Raw genomic sequence first — 22,645 nt, forward strand, 5'->3', positions numbered from 1 at the left:
GCAAGGGGGGCGATTTATGAGTATGGGGAAAAGGCTAACAGAATGTTAGCGCACCAGCTCAGAAAAAGGGAGGCGGCCAGGGAGATAGTGAGAGTAAAGAGTAGAGGTGGGAATACGGTCCTGGACCCAGTGGGGGTGAATGAGGTGTTTCAGGACTTTTATAGCAAATTATATGAGTCGCAAGCCCCGGCTGGGGTGGAGGGGATGAGGCAGGTTTTTGGTCAGTTGAGGTTCCCGAGGGTGGATGAGGATCTGGTGGAAGGGCCGAGAGCCCCAATTGAAATTGAAGAAATAGTTGAGGGGTTGGAGGGCATGCAGTCAGGCAAGGCCCCCGGGGCCGGGTGGCTACCCGGGGAATTCTATAAGAAGTTTTCAGAGATATTGAGCTCACTGCTGGTGAGGACATTTAATGAAGCAAGAGAGAAGGGAGTCCTCCCCCCAACAATGTCGCAGACCTCGATTTCATTGATCCTGAAACGGGAGAAGGATCTGGAGCAATGCAGGTAATAAAGGCCAATTTCGCTACTGAATGTGGACGTCAAACTGCTGGCTAAAATACTCGCCACAAGGATAGAGGATTGTGTCCCGGGGTGATGGGGGAAGACCAGATGGGATTTGTAAAGGGCAGGCAACTCAAGGCCAATGCTCAAAGACTTTTAAATGTTATTATGATGCCCTCAGAAGGAGGGGGGATGGGGGTGGCGATAGCAATGGATGCAGAGAAGGCTTTTGATCGGGTGGAGTGGGAATACCTGTGGGAGGCGCTGGGAAGGTTTGGGTTTGGTGAGGGCTTCATTGACTGGGTGCGGTAGCTCTATCAGGCACCAGTAGCGAGTGTGCGTACGAACTGACTGAGGTCGGGGTATTTTAAACCACCGAGGGATGAGGCAAGGGTGCCCTCTCTACCCGCTACTGTTTGCTTTGGCCATAGAGCCATTGGCCATGGCGTTAAGAGCCTCTAGGAATTGGAACGGGCTGGTTCGGAGGGTGTGGGGGAGGTGGAGCACCAGGTCTTGCTTTACGCAGGTGACCTGCTCCTGTACATTTCAGACCCGTTGGAGGGGATGTGCGAAGTTATGCGGATCCTCGGGGAATTTGATAATTTTTCGGGGTATAAATTGAGCATGGAGAAAAGCAAAATGTTCGCGATCCAGGCAAGAGGGCAGGAGAAGTGGCTGGGGGAGCTGCCGTTTCGAATGGTATGAAGGAGCTTTCGCTATCTGGGAATCCAGGTGGCCCGGGAATGGGAGACACTGCACAAGTTAAACCTATCCCAGCTCGTAGAACAAACGAAAGAGGACTTTAAAGAGATGGGACATGCTCCCGCTATCACTGGCGGGTGGCAGGGAGGGTACAGACTTTGACAATGACGGCCCTCCCTAGAGTTCTGTTTGTCTTCCAGTGCCTCCCATCTTCATCCCGAGGGCCTTTTTCAAGTGGGTGAATAAGGTTATTTTGGGCTTTGTGTGGGCGGGTAAAACCCCGTGAGTGAAGAAAGTGTTGCTGAAGCGTAGTCGGGGACAGTGGGGGTTGGCGCTGCCGAACTTTTGCAATTACTACTGGGCGGCTAATATAGCCATGATTAGAAAGTGGGTAATGGTGGAGGGTCGGTGTCGGAGCGAGTAGAGGCGGCGTCATGTGAAGACACAAGTTTGGGAGCACTGATAACGGCACCTTTTCCGTTCTCGCCAGCCCGATACTCCACAGGTCCGGTGGTGGTGGCGGTTCTGAGAATCGGGGGCAGTGGAGGAGATATAAGAGAGTGGAGGGAGCATCGGTTTGGAGCCCGATTTATGATAATCATCGGTTTGTATCGGGTAGGCTGGATGATGGGTTCCAGAGATGGCAAACGGCAGGAAGTAAGAGGATGGGGGATTTATTCATAGACGGTAGCTTCCCCAGCTTGAAAGCCTTGGAGGATAAATTTGAATTGCCAGCAGGGAATGGTTTTATGTATTTGCAGGTGCGAGACTTCTTGAGAAGGCAGGTTCCGGCCTTCCTGCTGCTGCCGCCACGGGGGATACAGGACAGAGTGGTCTCCAGTACCTGGGTGGGAGAGGGGAAGGTATCAGATATTTACCAGGAACCTTTGGATGCGGAGGAAACTCCAGTGGAGGAGCTGAAGGGCAAGTGGGAGGACGAGCTAGGAGGAGAGATAGAGGCGGGTCTATGGGCAGATGCCCTAAGCAGGGTTAATACATCCTCATCATGTGCCAGGCTCAGCCTGGAGGTGAGGGTAGGGTTCCGCAGGTTAGTGTTGCAGAAATGTTGTGGCCAATGAAGGTGCAAAGGTTAGACAGTTGGAACATAGAACATACAGAGCAGAAGGAGGCCATCCAACCCATCGAGCCTGCACCAACCCACTTAAGCCCTCACTTCCCCCCTATCCCTGTAACCCAATAACCCCTCCTAACTTTTTTTTGGTTACTAAGGGCAATTTATCATGGCCAGTCCACCTAACCTGCACATCTTTAGACTGTGGGAGGAAACCGGAGCACCCGGAGGAAACCCACACAGACACGGGGAGAACGTGCAGACTCCGTACAGACAGTGACCCAGAAAGGAATCTAATCTGGGACCCTGGCGCTGTGAAGCCACAGTGCTATCCACTTGTGCTACCGTGCTGCCCCGATAGGATATTGAGATTTTATCCAGTGACAAATATAGAAGGAAGAAATAAAATAAAAATTCCGCAGTTGCTGGAGAGCTGACAAAACCCCCAGAAAGCAGCTCTGGCAGCATCGGGGGAGAGAGAAACAGAGCTAACCCATAGAATTCCTACAGTGCAGATGCAGGCCATTTGGCCCATCAAATTTGCACCGACCCTTTGAAAGAGCACTCTGCCTATTCCCCTCGCCCTCTCCCCTTAGCTCCATAACCCCACCTAACCTACACATCTTTGGAAACTATGGGGCAAGTTAGCATGTTTTGAGTTAAATGTTACTTCCGAAGTAAGAAGGAAAAAGTATTTGGAGAGGGAAGAGGGATGTGATAGGTCTCATCCGAGGTGGCCTTGCCCGCAATTTATGAGGAGCAATGCCAAGTGAGATGGCAAGGTCAAGCAGGCGGCTGGGAATATGGGTTGGGGAGTTTACATGTACTTTAAGGGAGGATAGGAGGACAGTGAATTCTGAGGAGCAAGAAGACGTTGAATTGAGATGGAGATTACCATCACCGAGAAAGAGAAGTCACTCTGTGCAGAGGCTAAGGGAAGAAGACAATGCAGATAGTTTGTTGGGAAAATCGGCATGGTACTTGGGTGGGCGGTTGAGAACCAGGATTTTGAATGAGAGGTAATATGCTTGAAGGAGAAGACAATGCCATCGGAATATTTCTGAGCATTGCATTTCTACATTGTACCTTCCTGCGCAATCACTACTACTCCCCCCACCCCCCATCCCCCGCCATGCACCTGTCCCACTGTCAATGTACATTAGACTGAGTTATCCCAAGGTGTTGTCAACCTCATTGGCACTCAGCACTGAATCTAGTTTGGAATTACCGGAATCTCTGGACAATTCCTGCAGCCCTGACAGATGACCAGCAGCTCACTATTCTCCTGAATTCTCTATGGCTGTAGGGTAACCAGCGCATTCTAGAAAATTCCTAATCTCCCACATGTCCCGCAGTGATTTCAGTAACTCCCCAACTGAGACACTCTGAACTTGAACTTGAGAAACCGCAGGGACTTTCTTCACAAGAATTTCAGGCAACTGGTCTGAATTGTCCTATCATTTTGGGGGCAGCACGGTTGCATTGTGGATAGCACAATAGCTTCACAGCTCCAGGGTCCCAGGTTCGATTCCGGCTTGGGTCACTGTCTGTGCGGAGTCTGCACATCCTCCCCGTGTGTGCGTGGGTTTCCTCCGGGTGCTCCGGTTTCCTCCCACAGTCCAAAGATGTGCAGGTTAGATGGATTGGCCATGATAAATTGCCCTTAGTGTCCAAAATTGCCCTTAGTGTTGGGTGGGGTTACTGGGTTATGGAGATAGGGTGGAGATGTTGACCTTGGGTAGGGTGTTCTTTCCAAGAGCCGGTGCAGACTCGATGGGCTGAATGGCCTCCTTCTGCACTGTAAATTCTATGATTTTGCTTAAAAGTCTTATCTACTTACTACATGTTAGCTCAGTAGTCCCTTACACCTAACAATGATTTCATTATCAGTTATCATTTAGTTCAATTTGTCTGTCTTTAATATTTGTATTCTCTGTTAAATTTAATTTTCTCTTTAGATCTGATTAATTTCTCTGACTATTTATGTGTTTACTGTTCGCCCTTGGATTACAACATTTAGCACTTCCTCCATCTTTTACACTGGATTCCCAAATTCCCAATGCCATTATATAAAACAAACCAATCTGTTTAGCAGATGTTCCCAGCACTGTGTGCACACAGTCCTGCTTTTCATCTTGTATCTGCGAGCATTCATTTTTGGCTCTTCAAGAAGTGGAAACCATTTGCTTCTATCTACCCAATGCCAATCTTTCAAACACTTTTATCATAACACCCCATTATCTGTTGTGCTCTGATGAAAAAAGACAATTTTTCTAGTCCTACTTATTTGTACTGCTGAATACCACTTAGCATTCCAGTGAATCTGAAGTGTATCCCTCTAAAGCCTTAATTTCTTCACTGTAGCGAGGGGCCGATTACTGTGCAAAGTACTCCCAAGGAGGTCATATAAAAGTTTTATATCGGCTTATCGTTATGAAGGGAGATGAAAATAAACAATCCAGACATCTAGAAGTCTTGAAGCTGTCAATTACAGCCTACTAAAAGCTATTTCTCTTTGAAATGAATAGAAGCTTTGCAGATCAACTGATCTGCAGGTGTTTAAAGCCTTGTGATGTGGTTTAAGCTTTCTATTAAGTTATAGCTGCGGCTTTCAACGCTTCTGTCTAAGGCAGCATGTGTAAGGCATAGGTGAGTGACAAAGCAGTGATTCGATTTCTGCCTGGACTGCTATTTAGCTTCCAGGATGCGGTGACTTATGGTTGGGGATTGGCGGGTGGTCTCTGCCTTGAAGAGTCCACTTGTGTGGGATTCTCTATTATGGGGATGGGGGTCTCTGATGGGAGTCTCTAATGGGGGGGTCTCTGACTGAGACCTCTTTTGGGGGGCGGTGGGCCTGGTCAACCTCATGCATGCATTTTGTGGTTGGGGGGGTGACCCAGCAATTCCTGTGGTGGGAGATGGTAGTATGAATGCATCAACTTGCATGGCTTGCAAAGCTGCAGACTGGCTGTCCGACCTCTGAATCTCTCCAAATGGAGAAAATCAAATTCGCCATCCGAGGGTCAGACGACGGCTTCCACAGAACGTGGGAGCCATTCACCCAATTGTTCCGGGACCTGTTTGTGGCCAACAAACAAGCAGAAGAATAGCCAGGTAGCCAAGAAACAGGGGAAAGTAGCCAAAGCATGAAAGGGAGAGATAGACAGGGAGAGGGGGGACGACAGCTAAATCTAAGAGGAAGGAAATCTAAGGGGCAGCAGGGTAGCATGGTGGTTAGCATAAATGCTTCACAGCTCCAGGGTCCCAGGTTCGATTCCCGGCTGGGTCACTGTCTGTGTGGAGTCTGCACGTCCTCCCCCTGTGTGCGTGGGTTTCCTCCGGGTGCTCCGGTTTCCTCCCACAGTCCAAAGATGTGCGGGTTAGGTGGATTGGCCATGCTAAATTGCCTGTAGTGTCCTAATAAAAGTAAGGGGGGGGGGGGGTATAGGGTGGATACGTGGGTTTGAGTAGGGTGATCATGGCTCGGCACAACATTGAGGGCCGAAGGGCCTGTTCTGTGCTGTACTGTTCTATGTTCTATGAAAGGCAAACCACAGGAAGGGGAGGGGGCAGAAGCGGGGGGAGGGGGTAGAGGGGAGAGACAGGGAACAATAGAGGAGAGCCAGGGAGGGGGGAGGCAGGGGAACGTTAACAAACTTGGCATCCACAAGAACAGAGAAAACGGGGAAGACGGGAGGGCCGCAGAAGCGGAAGTGCGCTCGAGACGACAACGTCAGCGAACTCCATCTGGGAGAAGCAAGGGTCAACACCATGAACAGATGCCTACTTATGTGTGTAAATAATTTTGCCAAGTGTACAGAGCTGCTGCTGTTGAGCGGGGGCGTAATACCGTCCGTTGACTTCTCGGGGAAAATTAAAACGTCAGCAGCAGCAGCGATCCATGGGGAGGGGGGGCTGTGATTGCTCCTTGGGAGGGTGTGGGAAGACTGAGGCGTGTGGGTAGCGGTTGGTTAATTGCTATTGTATATTCTCTTTCTGCACTATGTTAATGTTCACTCTATTTTATTGTGTTAGGACTATTACTATTTATTATGAAAAATTTTGCAAAACTTTAATAAAAATATATATTTTTTAAACTTGCATGGCTTGGGAGAGTGAATCACTTCTGGGCACCAAATGGCCTCCTTGAGTCTGTACAATCTCATAATTTGATGTAATATTGTTGGATATAAACAAATGAATGACTTTTTTTCAAATATTACTTTCCAATAGGGTCTTCAACATGAAAAAAACCCATCTAATATGACCAAACTAATGGAAGAATTATTTAATCTGTTTCCGGGGGACAACATGCTAATGGACCAGGGACCAAACAGATGTAGAACATGTGCTGTCGTTGGAAACTCTGGCAATTTAAAAGGATCCAAATCTGGACCATCGATTGACGCCAATAATTTAGTCATGAGGTAAGTTGCTTGGTGCTATTAGTTTGTTGCCCACTCTTCGAGATGTAAAATGCAAGTTCTGAATTCAAATAGAATATTGCTCACAGTGCCATGCCTGTGGATAGAATATCTGAAACTGTTCTGCAATGCTTTTATTTCTTTAAGCAACTCAAGGAAAAGAGGAAAGAAATTGGAAGGACGAAAGAAAAGAAAGTACACAAACTCCTTTGTAAATTAAACACGTAACTCAACTTCTGCATGAAGAGAACATTCGTAACACGATGTTTCTCTTGTGTGGTTCTCCGATGTTTGTTCACTTACCCAAAATTGGGCTTGTCAACTGCTAGTGATTGGAATCTGAGACAAACTTGATTCAGTTCACACTCTTGCCTCTCGATCAGAATATTATTGGGTTGAACCACATTCCAAGACATCAAGTTAAACATTGTAAGAAAGGGGCAGCACGGTGGCACAGTGGTTAGCACTGGGACTGCAGTGCTGAGCACCCGTGTTCGAATCCCGGCTCTGGGTCACTGTCCACGTGGAGTTTGCACATTCTCCTTGTGTCTGCGTGAGTTTCACCCCCACAACCCAAAAATATGCAGGTTAGGTGGATTGGACACGGTAAATTGACCCTTAATTGGAAAAAGATTAATTGGGTATTCTAAATTTTATTATGGGTCAGGGTTCAGAGAACACCAAAGTATATCATGTCGTTCACCTGACCCACTACTTTTAATAGATTTTGGTTATGGGGAGCACAAGGGCCCACTTTACAGGTGTGATGCAACAGAAATCTAAAGTATTTTTAAACAAAAAAATGTTTATTCTATGAATCCAGTTAACATTTTATAAACACATAGTAAACACTTTATCAACTACCAACACTGATAACCCCCCCAAAGATACAGTACTCTGTCCGTAACTCTTAGTAACTTTCTTAACAACATCCATAAGTCAAAGACCCTTTTTAACAAAGACAGTAGGTTTGCATTCCTTACAGAAACAGGTATTACTTTGAAATCATCAATTGATGTGGAGACATTCTTTAGCATACAGAGAGAGAGAGGCCAAAATACACCTCCTTGGTTTGAATGCAGCTCTCCAACTGAAAACGAAACTAAAACTCAGAGCCAAAAACAGTTTCCAGCTCATAACGAAAGTAGAAAGCAGAGCCAGAGCCCAGCTCCACTCACACACTAACATCACTGCAGCCACTTGAGAAGCCAAACATTTCTTAAAGTGACATTTCCATGACAATTTATATTTTTAAACAAACACATTGCAAGATAATATTCCAGTGCACCACTGAGAGTGTTACATTAGTAGAGAACCTGTTCTTCTGATGAGACTAAATAGGCATTTTGAACACTTTAATGACTGAGGAAGACAGCGGTAGGAAACAAGTACTTATTTTAAACTATGTACAATAATCTGCCCACAGCAGTAACTCGCCACAATCACAGTCCCCGTTGGGACAGCCAACAACTCTGGGCCCCGCTCGGGCCAGCTTTCATATTCAGTTCCAGTGCGCCCCAGCAGGGTGGCCTCTGCCCCCTACCTGCGAAGCTCGTACGCCACGAGCCCCACGCGGAGATCGGTAATAGTGGCCTCTAGGGGTTGTGACAAATACCCACCTGAAATAAGCACCTGGTTCAGGTGAGCATTGACGATCCCAGTGTACTGTTTGTTGACAAGCAGGGAGTTCCCTGTGTCCTTGCCAACAATCTTTTTTTCTCCAGCAAATGAAGCAAGCTAGCTAACTGTTTCATCATCCCGTTATTGCTTGTGGGATCTTGCTTTGTGCAAAATGGCTCCTGAACTGACACTGCAATTCAAAGTACTTCCTTTTTATGCAAAGTGCTTTGAGATATCGCAGGTATTGCCCCAGCTTAGGTTAAGTAAAACAGCAGATTGTGATAGTGCTTTACCGAATAATGTGTTGTGCAGTGAGGCTGTACATTCAAAAGTTCCAGAGTTTGTTTGTGCTCTCTGCAATATGCATTGATTTGTAAATATGTATCATACTTGCCTGGGGACCCTTCCATTTTTAGCATGAATCAAGAATCAAACCTGGAGCCGACCTAAACTGCATGGTTTAGCACTCGAGGTGCATTTATTACTCAATGCAGCATTGTTGAAGCATGGCATTTTGTATACTCCAATTTCCCGCTCCCTCTCCCTAAAACATTGATGCTCGCTGAGTTACAGTTTCACCAATGCCAGTTATGCTCGAGTACATCAGCTAAGTGACCATTTTTCATGTATGAACCCCAGTAGGTTATTTCGTTGCTGGACAAATAAAACAATAACGACAACTACTTATATTTAGTGCCTTTAATGTAATATTATGCTCCAGGGCACTTCACAGGAGCGTTTTTTTGAAAACATCCTCAGTGGTAGGCAGCAATGGGTGAAAGCTGTGAAACACCTTGTACTGGTCATTCACTGCAGTTGACAAGTTACCCAGAGGTTTTGGACCTTCCTTGATTTTGGGGTCTTGTGAAAGCAGCTGAGAGAGTACAAACAGCAGTACGTACCCTTCTTACACTCTCATTAAATTCCTTGGGTTTAGCTATAAAAACTGTGACCTTTGAAGTCACTTACAGCTTGGACATACTATAATGAAGAGGGATTTACATTACTACTACTATCACAAACAAAGTACTGAGCCACATCGAGGCCTATTGTAAAAGGCCTTTATGGGATTGCAATATCATATCATTAGAAGAATCTGTGCAATACAATACAATTTAGTCGCACTTTTGCTTTCAGCAGAGCACATATGCAGCTCTGAATCTTCCTGCCTTCTATCCATGTAGATATGTTCTCATGTGATCCATCGAATCCCTACAGTGCAGAAGGAGGCCATTTGGCCCATCCAGTCTGCACTAACCTTCTGAAAGAGCACCCTATTTCGGTCCACTCCCCCGCCCTTTCCCCGTAACCCTGTCTAACCTGCACTTTTTTGGATTGTGGGAGGAAACCAGAGCACCAGGAGGTAACCCACACAGACACGGGGAGAAAGTGCAAACTCCACACAGTCACCTGAGGCCGGAATTGAACCCAGGTCCCTGGCGTTGTGAGGCAGCAGTGCTAACTACTGTGCCGCTAATGTGTCTACCATAAATAAATGAACCCGCAACATGTTTACATAATCCCTTATGCGTGCTCAATGCCTTTTATATGGTAATGCTACTAAAACTTGCACTTTAATTTTTTGAAATATATATCTATAATCCTGGCTAATTTATAACATTTTAAAAACTGGGCAAAGACTTTAAAATGACTGAAACAAAAGGAACTTTCTGGCAGCCAGAGAGCCTGACATCTTGTTATTTCTGAAGAGATGCTAACTAGCCTATGAGCTGCAGAAATCAACTTCAAATATATTTATACAAAGACCATCTACATTTCCTAAACCATGCCCGGCCAATGAAGCTGACTAATCTGCTGGGACAAACTTTTCTCATCCCAATTCTCCTGCCTTCTCCCCATAACCCATGATCCCCTTATTCATCAAGAACCTATCTATCTCTGTCTTAAAGACACTCAGTGATTTGGCCTCCACAGCCTTCTGCGGCAAAGAGTTCCACAGATTCACCACCCTCTGGCTGAAGAAATTCCTCCCCATCTCTGGCCAGTAGATATATTGCCTACTTGTGTCTCTGGCTGTCTCTTCCTTGTAACAAAATTATCTATCCTCACAGTCCTCTTGCCTTGCCCTGCGAGCAGCTGGAAAATGGAAGACGCTCTTCTCCATGATTTGACGCCAAAAGTAGCTACATACCGGCGCTTGTCATCAGTGTATGTGCAGAGCACATGACCTGCTCACTGCTGACACCTATGGTCAGAAGGCTGCATGCAGCCTCATTTTGTTACCGTTTAAGAGCCGGTAGCGACCACTATTCTCAATTTAAATGCTGGTAGCGGCCATTGGCCCCTTCTCCTGCAATCGGGACTGCAAAGACTGATCTCTCCGGCAGCCTCCCGACACCCACCCGCCAGTCACAACCCACGCTTTGAAAAATCCTGATTTAGACAATGAAACTTGTTCTCTAGTTACCTTCAATGAGCATTTCATCGTTGGTGTAAAACATTCTCCCAGCCCTTTCGTGGTTGTGTGATAAGGAGAGGATCGGATTCTTGAATGCCGTTCTCCTTCAAGTAGCGTACAAACTCTTGCAAAATGAACTGCAATTGTTCAGGATAACCGAATTTGCTGACGATTTTGTCCAATCTCTCAATTGTTTTCTCCGCTGATGTTGTCATCATGATGGCAACTTCTGGCTATTTTGAGTGAGCATCGACTAGAGTGAGAAACATATACCCTAAAAACAGTCCGGCATAATCAACATGTAGTCATTGCCAGGCCTCCTCTGGCCATTCTCACCGGTGTAATGGTGCAGGTTATGTACTTTTGCTCAAGCTGAATACATTCCCGCCTTCTCCTCTATTTCAGCATCTAGCACCAGCCACTAAAAACAGCACCTGGTTATCAATGTCATCCTTAAAATACCACGGTGGAGTTTGTGTCAATGATTTAATGCAAGTTTTCTTTTTTTTATATCATAAATTTAAAGTACCCAATTATTTTGTTTTCCAATTAAAGGGCAATTTAGCGTGGCCAATCCACCTAACCTGCACATTTTTGGGTTGTGGGGGTGAAACCAGTCATAATATACATCCAGGTATATGATGGAGTGCAGACAGGCAGTGATTGACACACAGGATGACCAGTAAGCACATAGAACACAGCAGCCAATCACCAGACAGGACACGACCACTATAAAGCCAGAGGGCACCAGTTTTCCCGCTCTCTCAGGATCCAGCCTCTGAGACAGTCAGAGCTCGTGAGCAGCAGCCAGTGCAAACACCATGTGGTAGTCAGTTAGTCTGGTCAGGCTAGCCTCAGGTCTCCGGTCAAGTCAGCATAGTGTCAACTCACAATTGAATATGTATTATAGTTTAGATGTTAAATAAAATCGTGTTGCATCTCGTCAAATGTTAGAAGTCTGTCTCTTGCGATATTACATCAAGTGCAGTCCACATCGACCCAGCCAGCCCAACACATCATGGTACCAGGTCTGGATGCTGAAAATTGACGGACCTACCTTGAGTGATTCAGCGTTGACCAGCAATCAGCCATCCGGTGACATGGAAAACGTCCGCCTTCCTCCGCAGCTCTGCATCACCGGCAACCTCGGTGCAAATTGAAGGATCTTCAAACAGAAGTTCCATTTCTATCTCGAAGCCACTGACCTCGAGGCCGCATCGGATGCCAGGAAGATCGCACTATTCCTCTCCACAGCCAGGGACCACGCCATCCATATCTACAACTCCCTTACATTCGCTGAAGGCGAAGACAAGACAAAATTTAAAACAGTCCTGCTGAAGTTCGACAGCCACTGCGACATTGAGCTGAATGAGAGCTTTGAACGGTACGTTTTCCAGCAGAGGCTTCAGGGTAAGGATGAACCTTTTCAATCCTTTTTAACCCATCTCCGCATCCTCGCGCAGTCATGTAACTATGACTCGACAACTGATTCCATGATCCGGGATCAGATCGTTTTCGGGGTCCACTCCGATTCCCTTCGCAGCTCACCCTCACAATCGCCATCGAAACGTGCGTTCTCCACGAACATGCAAACAATGGGTACTCCCACATCAGGGGGGCAGAAACCGCAAAGCTAACCTCCCACGAGGCGGAGCGGGTGCAGGCTATCACACAAATGCAGGGCCTAAATATCGATGAGAGTGGCCATTTCGCGTGCTTTTCCCTGCGTGTGTGCGCCACGACCGAGGGGACGGCGAGGCAGAAGACCAGCCTGCGCAGGTGCGTACGTTGTTCGACTGCAAAGCGCATGCGCGTTGGCGCACGGAACGCGCTGACGTTGGCGTCATGACGTGTCCGAATTGTGGCTCCGCCCATTTAAAGCAGCAATGTCCGGCAAAATCGCGACGGTGTCTACAGTGTGGCAAGTTTGGCCACTATGCAGCCCTTTGCAGATCTGCTCCACTGCCCAGCATCCAGCGATCCCAGCCACGGTGCAGAAGCGTCCGTTCAATACAGCAGGCCATGCCAGACTCCGACCCCAACAGCCCAACAGATCCTGACGCCGAGTGCCTCAAATCCCCATTCTGGGTGGGCATCATTACTAAGCATGCGCTGCCTTTCTCAAAGATGGTGAAACACCTCCCAATTGTAAGCATGGATCCTGACGACGAGTGGTGTTCTCTCCTCACCGTTAACAAGGCACCGGCGCATCAGCGAACCTTATTTCGAAATCCGATCTCGACACCATCCGCGTCAGACCAAGCATTCTTCCACCAGCCTGCCAGCTCCTTGACTACAATGGCAATGCCACTGCTGCCAGTGGCTCATGCCAACTTGGAGTTTCCAATAAGTAATTTAAAGCGACGCTGCGATTTGAGATCATAGGACCTGACAGAGCATCCCTGCTCGGTGCTCGGGCCTGCAAACTCCTGAACCTGGTTCAATGAGTCCACACCATGTCATCCTCACAGGCGATGGCCTCACCTGATGAAAACTTCCAGACTTAAATTGATGACATCGTAGCGCAATACCATAGCGTGTCCGACGGTATGGGCACACTCCCATACTGATACAAAATCCTGCTGAAGCCAAACGCCACCCCTGTGGTTCACGCACCACGTCGGGTGCAGGCAGTCCTCAAGGACCGCTTCAAGCAGCAGTTGCAAGACATCCAGGACCAGGGCATCATATCAAAGGTCACAGAACCCACGGACTGGGTCAGCTCCATGGTCTGCACCAAGAAGCCGTCAGGGGAGCTTCGAATCTGTATCGACCCCAAAAATTTAAACCGCAACATCATAAGGGAACATTTCCCGATACTAGAACGAGAAGAGCTAACCAGCGAGATGGCTCATGCCAAATTCTTTATGAAGCTGGGCGCCTCCAAGGGGTTCTGGCAAATACAGCTGGACGCCGTCCAGTCGCAAGCTGTGCACATTCAATACCCCGTTCGGTCGCTACTGCTACAACCGGATACCCTTTGGCATCATCTCTGCCTCAGAGGTATTTCACCGCATAATGGAACAGATGATGGAGGGTATCGAGGGGGTGCGAGTGTACGCTGATGATGTCATAATCTGGTCCACAACTCCTCAAGAACACATCGATCGCCTCAAGCAGGTATTCCACAGGATCTACGAGCATGGCCTCTGACTCAACAGGGCCAAATGCTCATTCAGTCAATCAGAAATCAAATTCCTTGGCGACCACATCTCGCAGCACGGCGTGCAGCCAGATGCTGACAAGGCTTCGGCAATTAACGCCATGAAGACCCCAGAGGACAAGAAAGCGGTCCTCCGCTTTCGAGGGATAGTCAACTTCCTTGGGAAGTTCATTACCAACATGGCGTCCCACACCACAGCCCTCCGCCAACTCGTCAGAAAGTCAACGGAATTCCAGTGACTGCCCACTCATGAGAAAGAATGGCATGAGCTGAGGGCAAAACTCACCAAAGCCCGGTGCTGGCGTTTTTCGACCCCGCCAAGGAGACAAAAATATCCACTGACGCGAGCCAGGACGGTATTGGGGCGGTGCTCCTCAAACGAGATGACTCCTCCTCCTCGGCCCCAGTTGCGTATGCCTCCAGAGCCATGACGCCCACTGAGCAATGGTACGCTCAGATTGAGAAGGAATGCCTGGGCCTCCTAACGGGAATCGACAAGTTCCACAACTGTGTATATGACCTCCCTAAATTCACGGTTGAGATGGACCACAGGCAATTGGTCCACATCATCCAAAAAGACGCCAATGACATGACGCCACGGTTACAATGAATCCTTCTCAAGCTACGCCACTACGATTTTGAACTGGTCTACACCCCAGGCAAAGATCTCATTGTTGCAGATGCCCTTTCCAGGTCTATCACCACACCGTGTGAGCAAACTGACTTCATATGTCAAATCGACGCGCAGGTGCAATTCTGTGCCTTCAACTTTCCGGCCACTGATGAGAGCGTCATTCAAATTCGTGAGGAAACGGCCAGGGATCCCTGCTCCAGCGGGTGATGCAGCACCTCACGAATGGCTGGCAGAAGGGACAGTGTCCCCAGTTTTACAACGTCAAGGACGATCTGACGGTGGTAGACGGCATACTCATGAAGCTTGACAGAATCGTGATCCCGCAGAGCATGCGAGCTATGGTGCTCGGCCAACTCCATGAGGGTCACCTGGGGGTCGAGAAATGTTGACGCAGAGACCGGGAGGCAGTCTATTGGCCGGGCATCAGCCAGGACGTTGCCAACATGGTCCTCAACTGCCCTACATGTCAAAAATTTCAGCCAGCTCAACCTAAAGAAACTCTGCAGCAACATGAGATAGTGACCTCCCCATGGTCCAAAGTCGGTGTCGATTCTGTCTTTTCCACGCCAAGGGGCGTGACTATGTCCTCCTGGTCGACTACTTTTCCAATTACCCCGAAGTGGTGAAACTGTCCGACCTCACCTCGGTGGCGGTGATTAAGGCATGCAAAGAAACATTTGCCCGATATGGGATACTACTCATGGTGATGAGTGACAATGGCCCCTGTTTTTACAGCCAGGAGTGGTCTGATTTTACCCGGCTATACAACTTTCGCCACGTCACCTCCAATCCCCACTACCCGCAGTCAAACGGGAAGGCCGGAAAAGGGGTCCATATATTCAAACGATTAATATGTAAGGCTGCAGACTCAGGCTTGACTTCAACCTGGTGCTGTTGGCATACAGAGTGACCCTGCTATCCACTGGGTTGTCTCCGGCGCAGATGCGCATGAACCGCACCCTGCGAACAACGGTTCCAGCCATCCACATTCCAGACCTTGAACAGAAATCAGCATACGACACTCATGCCACGGATCTCCCCGAGCTGGTCCCAACTGATCGAGTTCGTGTACAGCTGCCTGACGGCAGCTGTTCCGCCACAGCTGTGGTGGTCAAGCAAGTGGCCCCAAGAACGCTCCTCGTTTACATGGCTGATTCCTACGACGCAACAGGCGGGTGCTGCGCAGATTTACACCCCTGCCACCCGACCGTGATGTCCCACCTCACACACTGCTTCTCCGGATGCGCCCTGCCACGAAGCCACCGATCTACCACCAATCCTGTCGACCTCTGCACCCACCGCAATGGCGGCAGTCCCGCCTATCCAAGTGCAGGCGGCCCCTGATCCACCCTTGAGGCGGTCAACATGAATTCGTCGCCCGCCAAAGAGACTAGACTTATAGACTGAATGTTTGCATAATTTTGTTACCTCATCGTTTGACCTCTGCAAATATCGTTTTTTTTACCGTTTCATCTGCCCTATATCTGCACTAGCGACACCTTCCTATGAATATAAGTCCATTTTAGCATATTCTGTATATAGTCACGTACATATACACATCTTCACGCACATGCACCTTAATATTTATTATCTGAACACAAACTTCAAAATGAAAGGGGAGAGATGTCAATATACATCCATGTATATAATGGTGTGCAGACAGGCAGTGATTGACACACAGGATGACCAGTGAGCACACAGAACACAGCAGCCAATCACCAGACAGGACACGACCACTAAAAAGCCAGAGGGCACCAGTTCTCGGGATCCAGCCTCTGAGACAGTCAGAGCTTGTGAGCATAGCCAGTGTAAACACCATGTGGTAGCTAGTAAGTCTGGTCAGGCTAGTGTCAGGTCTCCATTCAAGTCAGCATAGTGTGAACCCACAGTTGAATATGTATTACAGCTGAGATGTTAAATAAAATCATGTTGCATCTCATCAAGTGTTGGAAGTCTGTCTCTTGCTACACTGCATCAAATGCAGTCCACATCGGCCCAGCCAACCCAACACATCAAAACCCATGCAGACATGAGGAGAATGTGTAAACTCTACATGGATAGTGATCCAGGGCCATGATTCGAACCCGGATCCTCAATGCTGCAGATCCAACGCCACTGTGCCACATGCCGCCAATACAAGTTTTCTTAATAATTATGTAATGATGACTCTCATTCTTCGGGTGGAATATGACTTTAACTTGGAGTTGTTCCTGAAGTCTTTTCTTGAAGTACCATGTCCATGCCATCTGACAGCACTTGGATCATTTCTGATGTGCATCTTCAACTGTCCTGTGTTTACAGGAGTGTTATCTACACAAACTACTTATCGACAAACTATTTGATAAGGGTAGTTGGGAGAGTCCATCGGTGTTCCATTGATTGATGATACTTGATCATATTTGTGTGTGCTGGCAAGAGCAGTGCCCACCTCTGTATCCTGCTCATTGCCAGTGATGGAATCCTGTAATTGAGGTCTAAGAATCATTGTTAGTGGATGATAGTCCATCAATAAAGTGAATTTCTTCCCATACATAAATTGGTAGAACTGTTTTATGCCAAAAATTATCCGGAGAGCTTCACTATCTGGGCATAATTGCTTTTGGCTTTATTCAAAGTTCTTGACGTGAAGGGTATTGGCTTCTCTTCAGCCATGGGCATTATGTGGGAAACCACTGCCCTAGCCACATAAAGTGATGTGTCACATGCCAGGTGCAGGGGTAATTAAAAAAAAATAAATTTAGAGTACCCAATTATTTTTTTCCAATTAAGGGGCAATTTAGGGTGGCCAATCCACCTAACCAGCACATCTTTGGTTTGTGTGGGTGAAACCCACGCAGACACGGGGAGAATGTGTAAACTCCACACGGATGGTGACCCAGGGCCGGGATTCGAACCCGGGTCCTCAGCGCCATAGTGCTAACCACTGCGTCACTGTGCTGCCCCATGGAGGGGTAAAGCTGAAACAAAATGTGTCAGGACTTCTGACTTGGTCACGCCTTTTAGACTTGCACGAATGCTCTCTCACATTGATCCCACATGTCCATTTTTTATTTTGATTTAGTAGATTGTGCACGGGTTTTCGAATAGTCACCAGATAGGGGCAGCATGGTGGCTTAGTGGTAGCACTACAGTCTCACGGCGCCAAGGTCCTAGGTTCGATCCCGGCTCTGGTTCACTCTCCGTCTGGAGTTTGCACATTCTCCCCGTGCTTGCGTGGGTTTCGCCCCCACAACCCAAAGATGTGTAAGGTAGGTGGATTGAACATGCCCCTTAATTGGAAAAAATGAATTGGGTACTCTAAATTTATAAAACAATAATAAAAGAATAGTCACCAGATTAGGGATACAGCACCAGGGTTCAATTCCTGGCTTGGGTCACTGTCTGTGTGAAGTCTTCACATTCTCCCAGTGTCTGCGTGGATTTCCCCTGGGTGCTCCGGTTTCCTTGCGGTGTTAATGTAAGCCTACTTGTGACACTAATAAAGATTATTATTAGTAATTTAAAAAACCTATGGAAGATCATAGAACATACATACATACATATACATACATGCATACATACATACATAGAACATCAAAGTCGGTTCACTCTGAGGTGCGGGTGTAATGGCTTTGAATTTCGAAGGCAACCTATGCAGTCCCTTGGCATGTCCCAGATATTCAATTGGAAATTGGAAAAATTCACATTTATCTTTTCAGACTCTTAATCCATTACCTTCTAATCTCTGGAGTGTGGCATCTAGGTTGCGGAGATGTTCTTCCTCATTCTTTCCAGTAACCAAGATGGTACAACACTGGACTCCATCTAATCAGCTTAAAATTTGGTCCATAGCTCATTTCAACAACCGTGCCAAATGGTAGTCTTTCATATTGAATTAACCCTTTGTGTGTCACAATTGTCAAGAGCTGTTGTGAATCTGGATCCACATTTACATTGCATATATGTTGACTGAGATCGATTTTACTGAAGTGTTGGCCTCCAGCCAAGCTAGTGAATAAGTCATCAACCAGGTGTAGAGGGTCCTGCTTTGCACACAGTTGAAGATTAATAGTGATATTAAAATCACAACAATTGCATACAGATTTGTCTTTTTTCATCACAGGTACGATCAACATGACCCATTCACTCATGGGCTCAAGGATTTCCCCATTCTGACCAGCCATTCTAATTCTGCCTCTACCTTTAGCTTTTAAGCATTTCACCCGAGTTTCTTCCCTGACCTTTGGGTTAACATGCTTTGCAGCTCACCGTTGAAGACAATGGCATGATTCTTCAAAACTTTGGTAGATCTGATTTGATGCCTGACATGAGATGTACCTTGGCCCAACTTAATCTGATCTTTTCTGGCCAAGTTCTTCCCATTAGTGCAAGACTATTTTCTTTGACTATACACAAGGACAAATCTGCCGTTTATTCATCTAGTTGCACTGTTGTATCAATATGGCCCCTCAATGGAACCACTTCTCCAGTATAAGATTTTAACACTATCTTCAAGGGTTTCAGAGATTATGTCTGATCTTTTCTTGATTAACAGTTTCTGGTACCAATGAGATGGCTGCCCCAGTGTTCACCTCCATCTTCACCAACTGACCGTCCAGTAATGGAGTGATCCAGTAATAGTTTATTGCACCAGCAAAAATGACAATTCATCAACAGACTGTGAATTGAGTTTCTTCTCACATTCCTTTTGTACCATGTGGACGCTTTTGATTGATTTGGTTCTTGCTTTTTGCAACTTTTGCCTGAAGCTTGTTTCTTTTTCCAACAAGTCCATTCAATGTGGCCATTTCTGCCACAATTCCTGCACACTATGTCTTTGCACCAACAATCTTCTGCAAAGAGCCGGGTTTTTGAACGCCAATGACAAATACGAATCTGAATCTATTTGAATTTCGGCCGACACCTTGTTAATTCTTGTCCTCAAACTCAACTGTTGAGCTTCTTCAGCTGCTAATTCCATGGATGCAGCAACTTCCAAAGCTTTATTTAAGGTCAGGTTGTTTTCAGTTAACAACTGGTTTTGAATAGCTTCGCTCATCAAACCACAGACTAATCTATCTCTGATGGTATCGTTCAACACACACCCAAATTCATAGTGTTCAGCCAGTCTTTCCATGATAGTTACAAACTGCAATCGATCCACCGGCTTCTTGGTTGTGTTTATGAAACCTAAGGCGTTCAGCAGTGACTAATGGTTTTGGTGTATAGTGGCCCTGCAATAATTCCACTATTTCTTCGTAGGTTTTCATGCTGAGCATTTCTGGCTGTATCAGACTCCTCTGGAGGTTAAATGTTTCTCCCCGCCCCAAACCGGCATGATGCTCAGGAAAGTTGGGACTTTTTTAATAATAATAATCTTTATTGTCACAAGTAGGCTTACATTAACACTGCAAAGAAGCTTCTGTGAAAAGCCCCTCGTCACCACATTTCAGCGCCTGTTCGGGTACACAGAGGGAGAATTCAGAATGTCTAAATTACCTAACAGCACGTCTTTCATGACTTGTGGGAGGAGGCCGGAGCACCCGGAGAAAACCCACGCAGACACGGGGAGAACGTGCAAATTCTGCACAGTGACCCAATCCGGGAATCGAACATGGGATCCTGGCGCTGCTAAGCAACAGTGCTAACCACTGTGCTACCGTGCCGCCCAAATACCTAACAAAATAGTTGAATCTCTCTGTATATGAGCTCCATCACTCCAAATTGCCATCAAACAATCCCACTCCTGCCATTTTTCACTATGAAAGGATCTACGGGTGCACGATGTGCCATCAGATTTTAGCACTACCTTGCTTCCTTTCTCCCCAAAACAAGGCAAACATGCACTCAGCCTGTTTTCTTTTCCTATTTTACAACATGTCAGTTCTAAACTTGTTGCAGGGTACTTGCTATGTACAGTGCTCCCAATAGTGTTTTTTTGTTTTTGTTTTTATAAATTTAGAGTACCCAATTATTGTTTTTCCAATTAAGGGGCAATTTAGCATGACCAATCCACCTAACAAGCACATGTTTTTTGGGTTGTGGGGGCGAAACCCACGCAAACACGGGGAGAATGTGCAAACTCCACACGGACAGTGACCCAGGGCCGGGATACGAACCCAGGTCCTCAGCGCCGTAGGCAGCAATGCTAACCACTGTGCCACCGTGCTGCCCTTCCAAATACTGTTAGAGATCATGTTAGGCAGAGCACATGGTGAGCTTCTTTCCTGTTTCTTTCAGATTCCTCAATGATTTTTCAGTTCCTCTGGTGGCTGCAACTGTTGTTTGGCTCCCCCATCTCCAGCTTTCGCGTAGGATCAATTTTACTGATTTATTTTTCTTTTCGGGTGCCTGACAGATTCTGTTCGCCTACCTCGTCTCCAATTTCTGTGTGGTGGTTTTAATATTAGGTCTGCCGGCCTCAGAGGTTGAAACAAAGAAAGAGATTTATTCAGGATTTGTTGACACTTCAGGCTGCTATGTTACACTGCCAGTTTGCCCACGCAAACAGCTAACATAACAGGTTTAAAGTGCTAAAGTTGCGAATGAGGAAACACTAGAAATACCATGAATACTCAACAGATAAGAACATTACTGTAATCTTCCAAAGTTCTCCCAATTTGGAAAAGTTGATTGAAAAATTATGCTATTTAAGAAAGGTGCAAGAGGAAAACCAGGCAAGTTACACTAAAAACAACAAATGCTGGAAATACCCTTAACTCTGGTAGGATTTGTGAAGAGAGGAACAGAGATAATGAAAATTGCTTATTGTCACGAGTAGGCTTCAATGAAGTTACTGTGAAAAGCCCCTAGTCGCCACATTCCGACGCCTGTTCGGGGAGACTGGTACGGGAATTGAACTGTGCTGCTGGCCTGCCTTGGTCTGCTTTAAAAGCCAAACCAGCCACTGATAACATTAGATAACATTTAACCAGGTAACATTTCAGGTCAATGACCTTTCATCAGAATGGGAGATTTGCAAACCATTTAACTCTAACATCTGTTGTTGGGCAGATTCGAATCTCCTGTCTAGAGGGATAAGAAACCCTTACATTTTCAACTGGTCAGCCTGGATTTGTAAAGGGTGGGTCATGCCTGGCAACTGCAACTTGTCTAGTACCTATGATGTAACAAAATATCAGGGAAGCACAGTGGCACGATGGGTTAGCCCTGTTGCCTCACGGTGCCGAGGTCCCAGGTTCAATCCTGGCTCTGGGTCGCTGTCCGCGTGGAATTTGCACATTCTCCCCATGTTTGTGTGAGTTTCGCCCCCACAACCCAAAGATGTGCAGGGTAGGTGGATTGGCCATGCTAAATTTCCCCTTATTTGGAAAAAAATGAATTGGGTACTCTAAATTTATAAAACAAAAAAAAAAAGATGTCATAAAATATCCAACAGCATTTACACTGAACCACGTAAGAAGATATTAGACCAGGTAGCCAAAACAGTGATCAAGGAGTGTCTTGAAGGAGGAAAGAGAAGTTTTTAAAAATTTGTTCATGGGATGGCTTCGCTGGCTGGGCTGGCAATTATTGCCAATCCCTGAGGACAATTAAGAATCAACCACATTGGGCTGTCATGGCAGGGCAGTGGTTAGCACTGCAGCCTCACAGCGCTGAGGAACCGGATTTTGATCCTGGCCCCGGATCACTGCCTGTGGAGTTTGCACATTCTCCCCGTGTGATATGCAGGGTAGGTGAATTGGCCACCCTAAATTGCCCCTTAATTGGACAAAAAAGAATTGGGTACTCTAAATTGATTTAAAAAAAAGAATCAACCAGATTGCTGTGGATCTGGAGTCACATGTAGGCCAGACCAAGTAAGGGTGGCAGATTTCCTTCCCTGGTGGGATTCGAACCCTGGTCACCAGAGCATTACACTTGTCTCTGAATTACTACTACCCCACTAAGTAAACCGACAGAAAGGGCAAGAGGTCCAGACCCTAAGCCTATAGGCAGCAGGAGGCAGGGGCACCAATCATAGAGCGATTTTAACACCCGGATGTTAATGAATTAGACAAGAGCCTGAGTTGACGGACTGGAGAAGAAGCAAGGCCAAGGAGGTATTTGAGAACTTACGCACTGCTTGTCCAGGAGTCAGTGCAGGAAGCAAGCACCGGGGTGGTGAGTGA

At 46.8% G+C, this 22,645-nt stretch overlaps 1 protein-coding gene across 3 annotated transcripts in view; it reads left to right on the top strand.

The window, feature by feature from the left end:
• Window positions 1–22,645, top strand: part of LOC119972307 (CMP-N-acetylneuraminate-beta-galactosamide-alpha-2,3-sialyltransferase 1-like) — a 99,509-nt gene that overhangs the window by 59,002 nt on the left and 17,862 nt on the right. For all 3 annotated transcript variants that reach the window (XM_038808802.1, XM_038808800.1, XM_038808801.1), the window contains exon 3: window positions 6,508–6,701. In XM_038808802.1, coding sequence (XP_038664730.1) covers window positions 6,508–6,701 — 194 coding nt within the window. The remainder of the gene's footprint in view (window positions 1–6,507; window positions 6,702–22,645) is intronic.

This window comes from Scyliorhinus canicula, chromosome 10, assembly GCF_902713615.1.
Source record: "Scyliorhinus canicula chromosome 10, sScyCan1.1, whole genome shotgun sequence".
In the NCBI taxonomy this organism is placed as follows: Eukaryota; Metazoa; Chordata; class Chondrichthyes; order Carcharhiniformes; family Scyliorhinidae; genus Scyliorhinus; species Scyliorhinus canicula.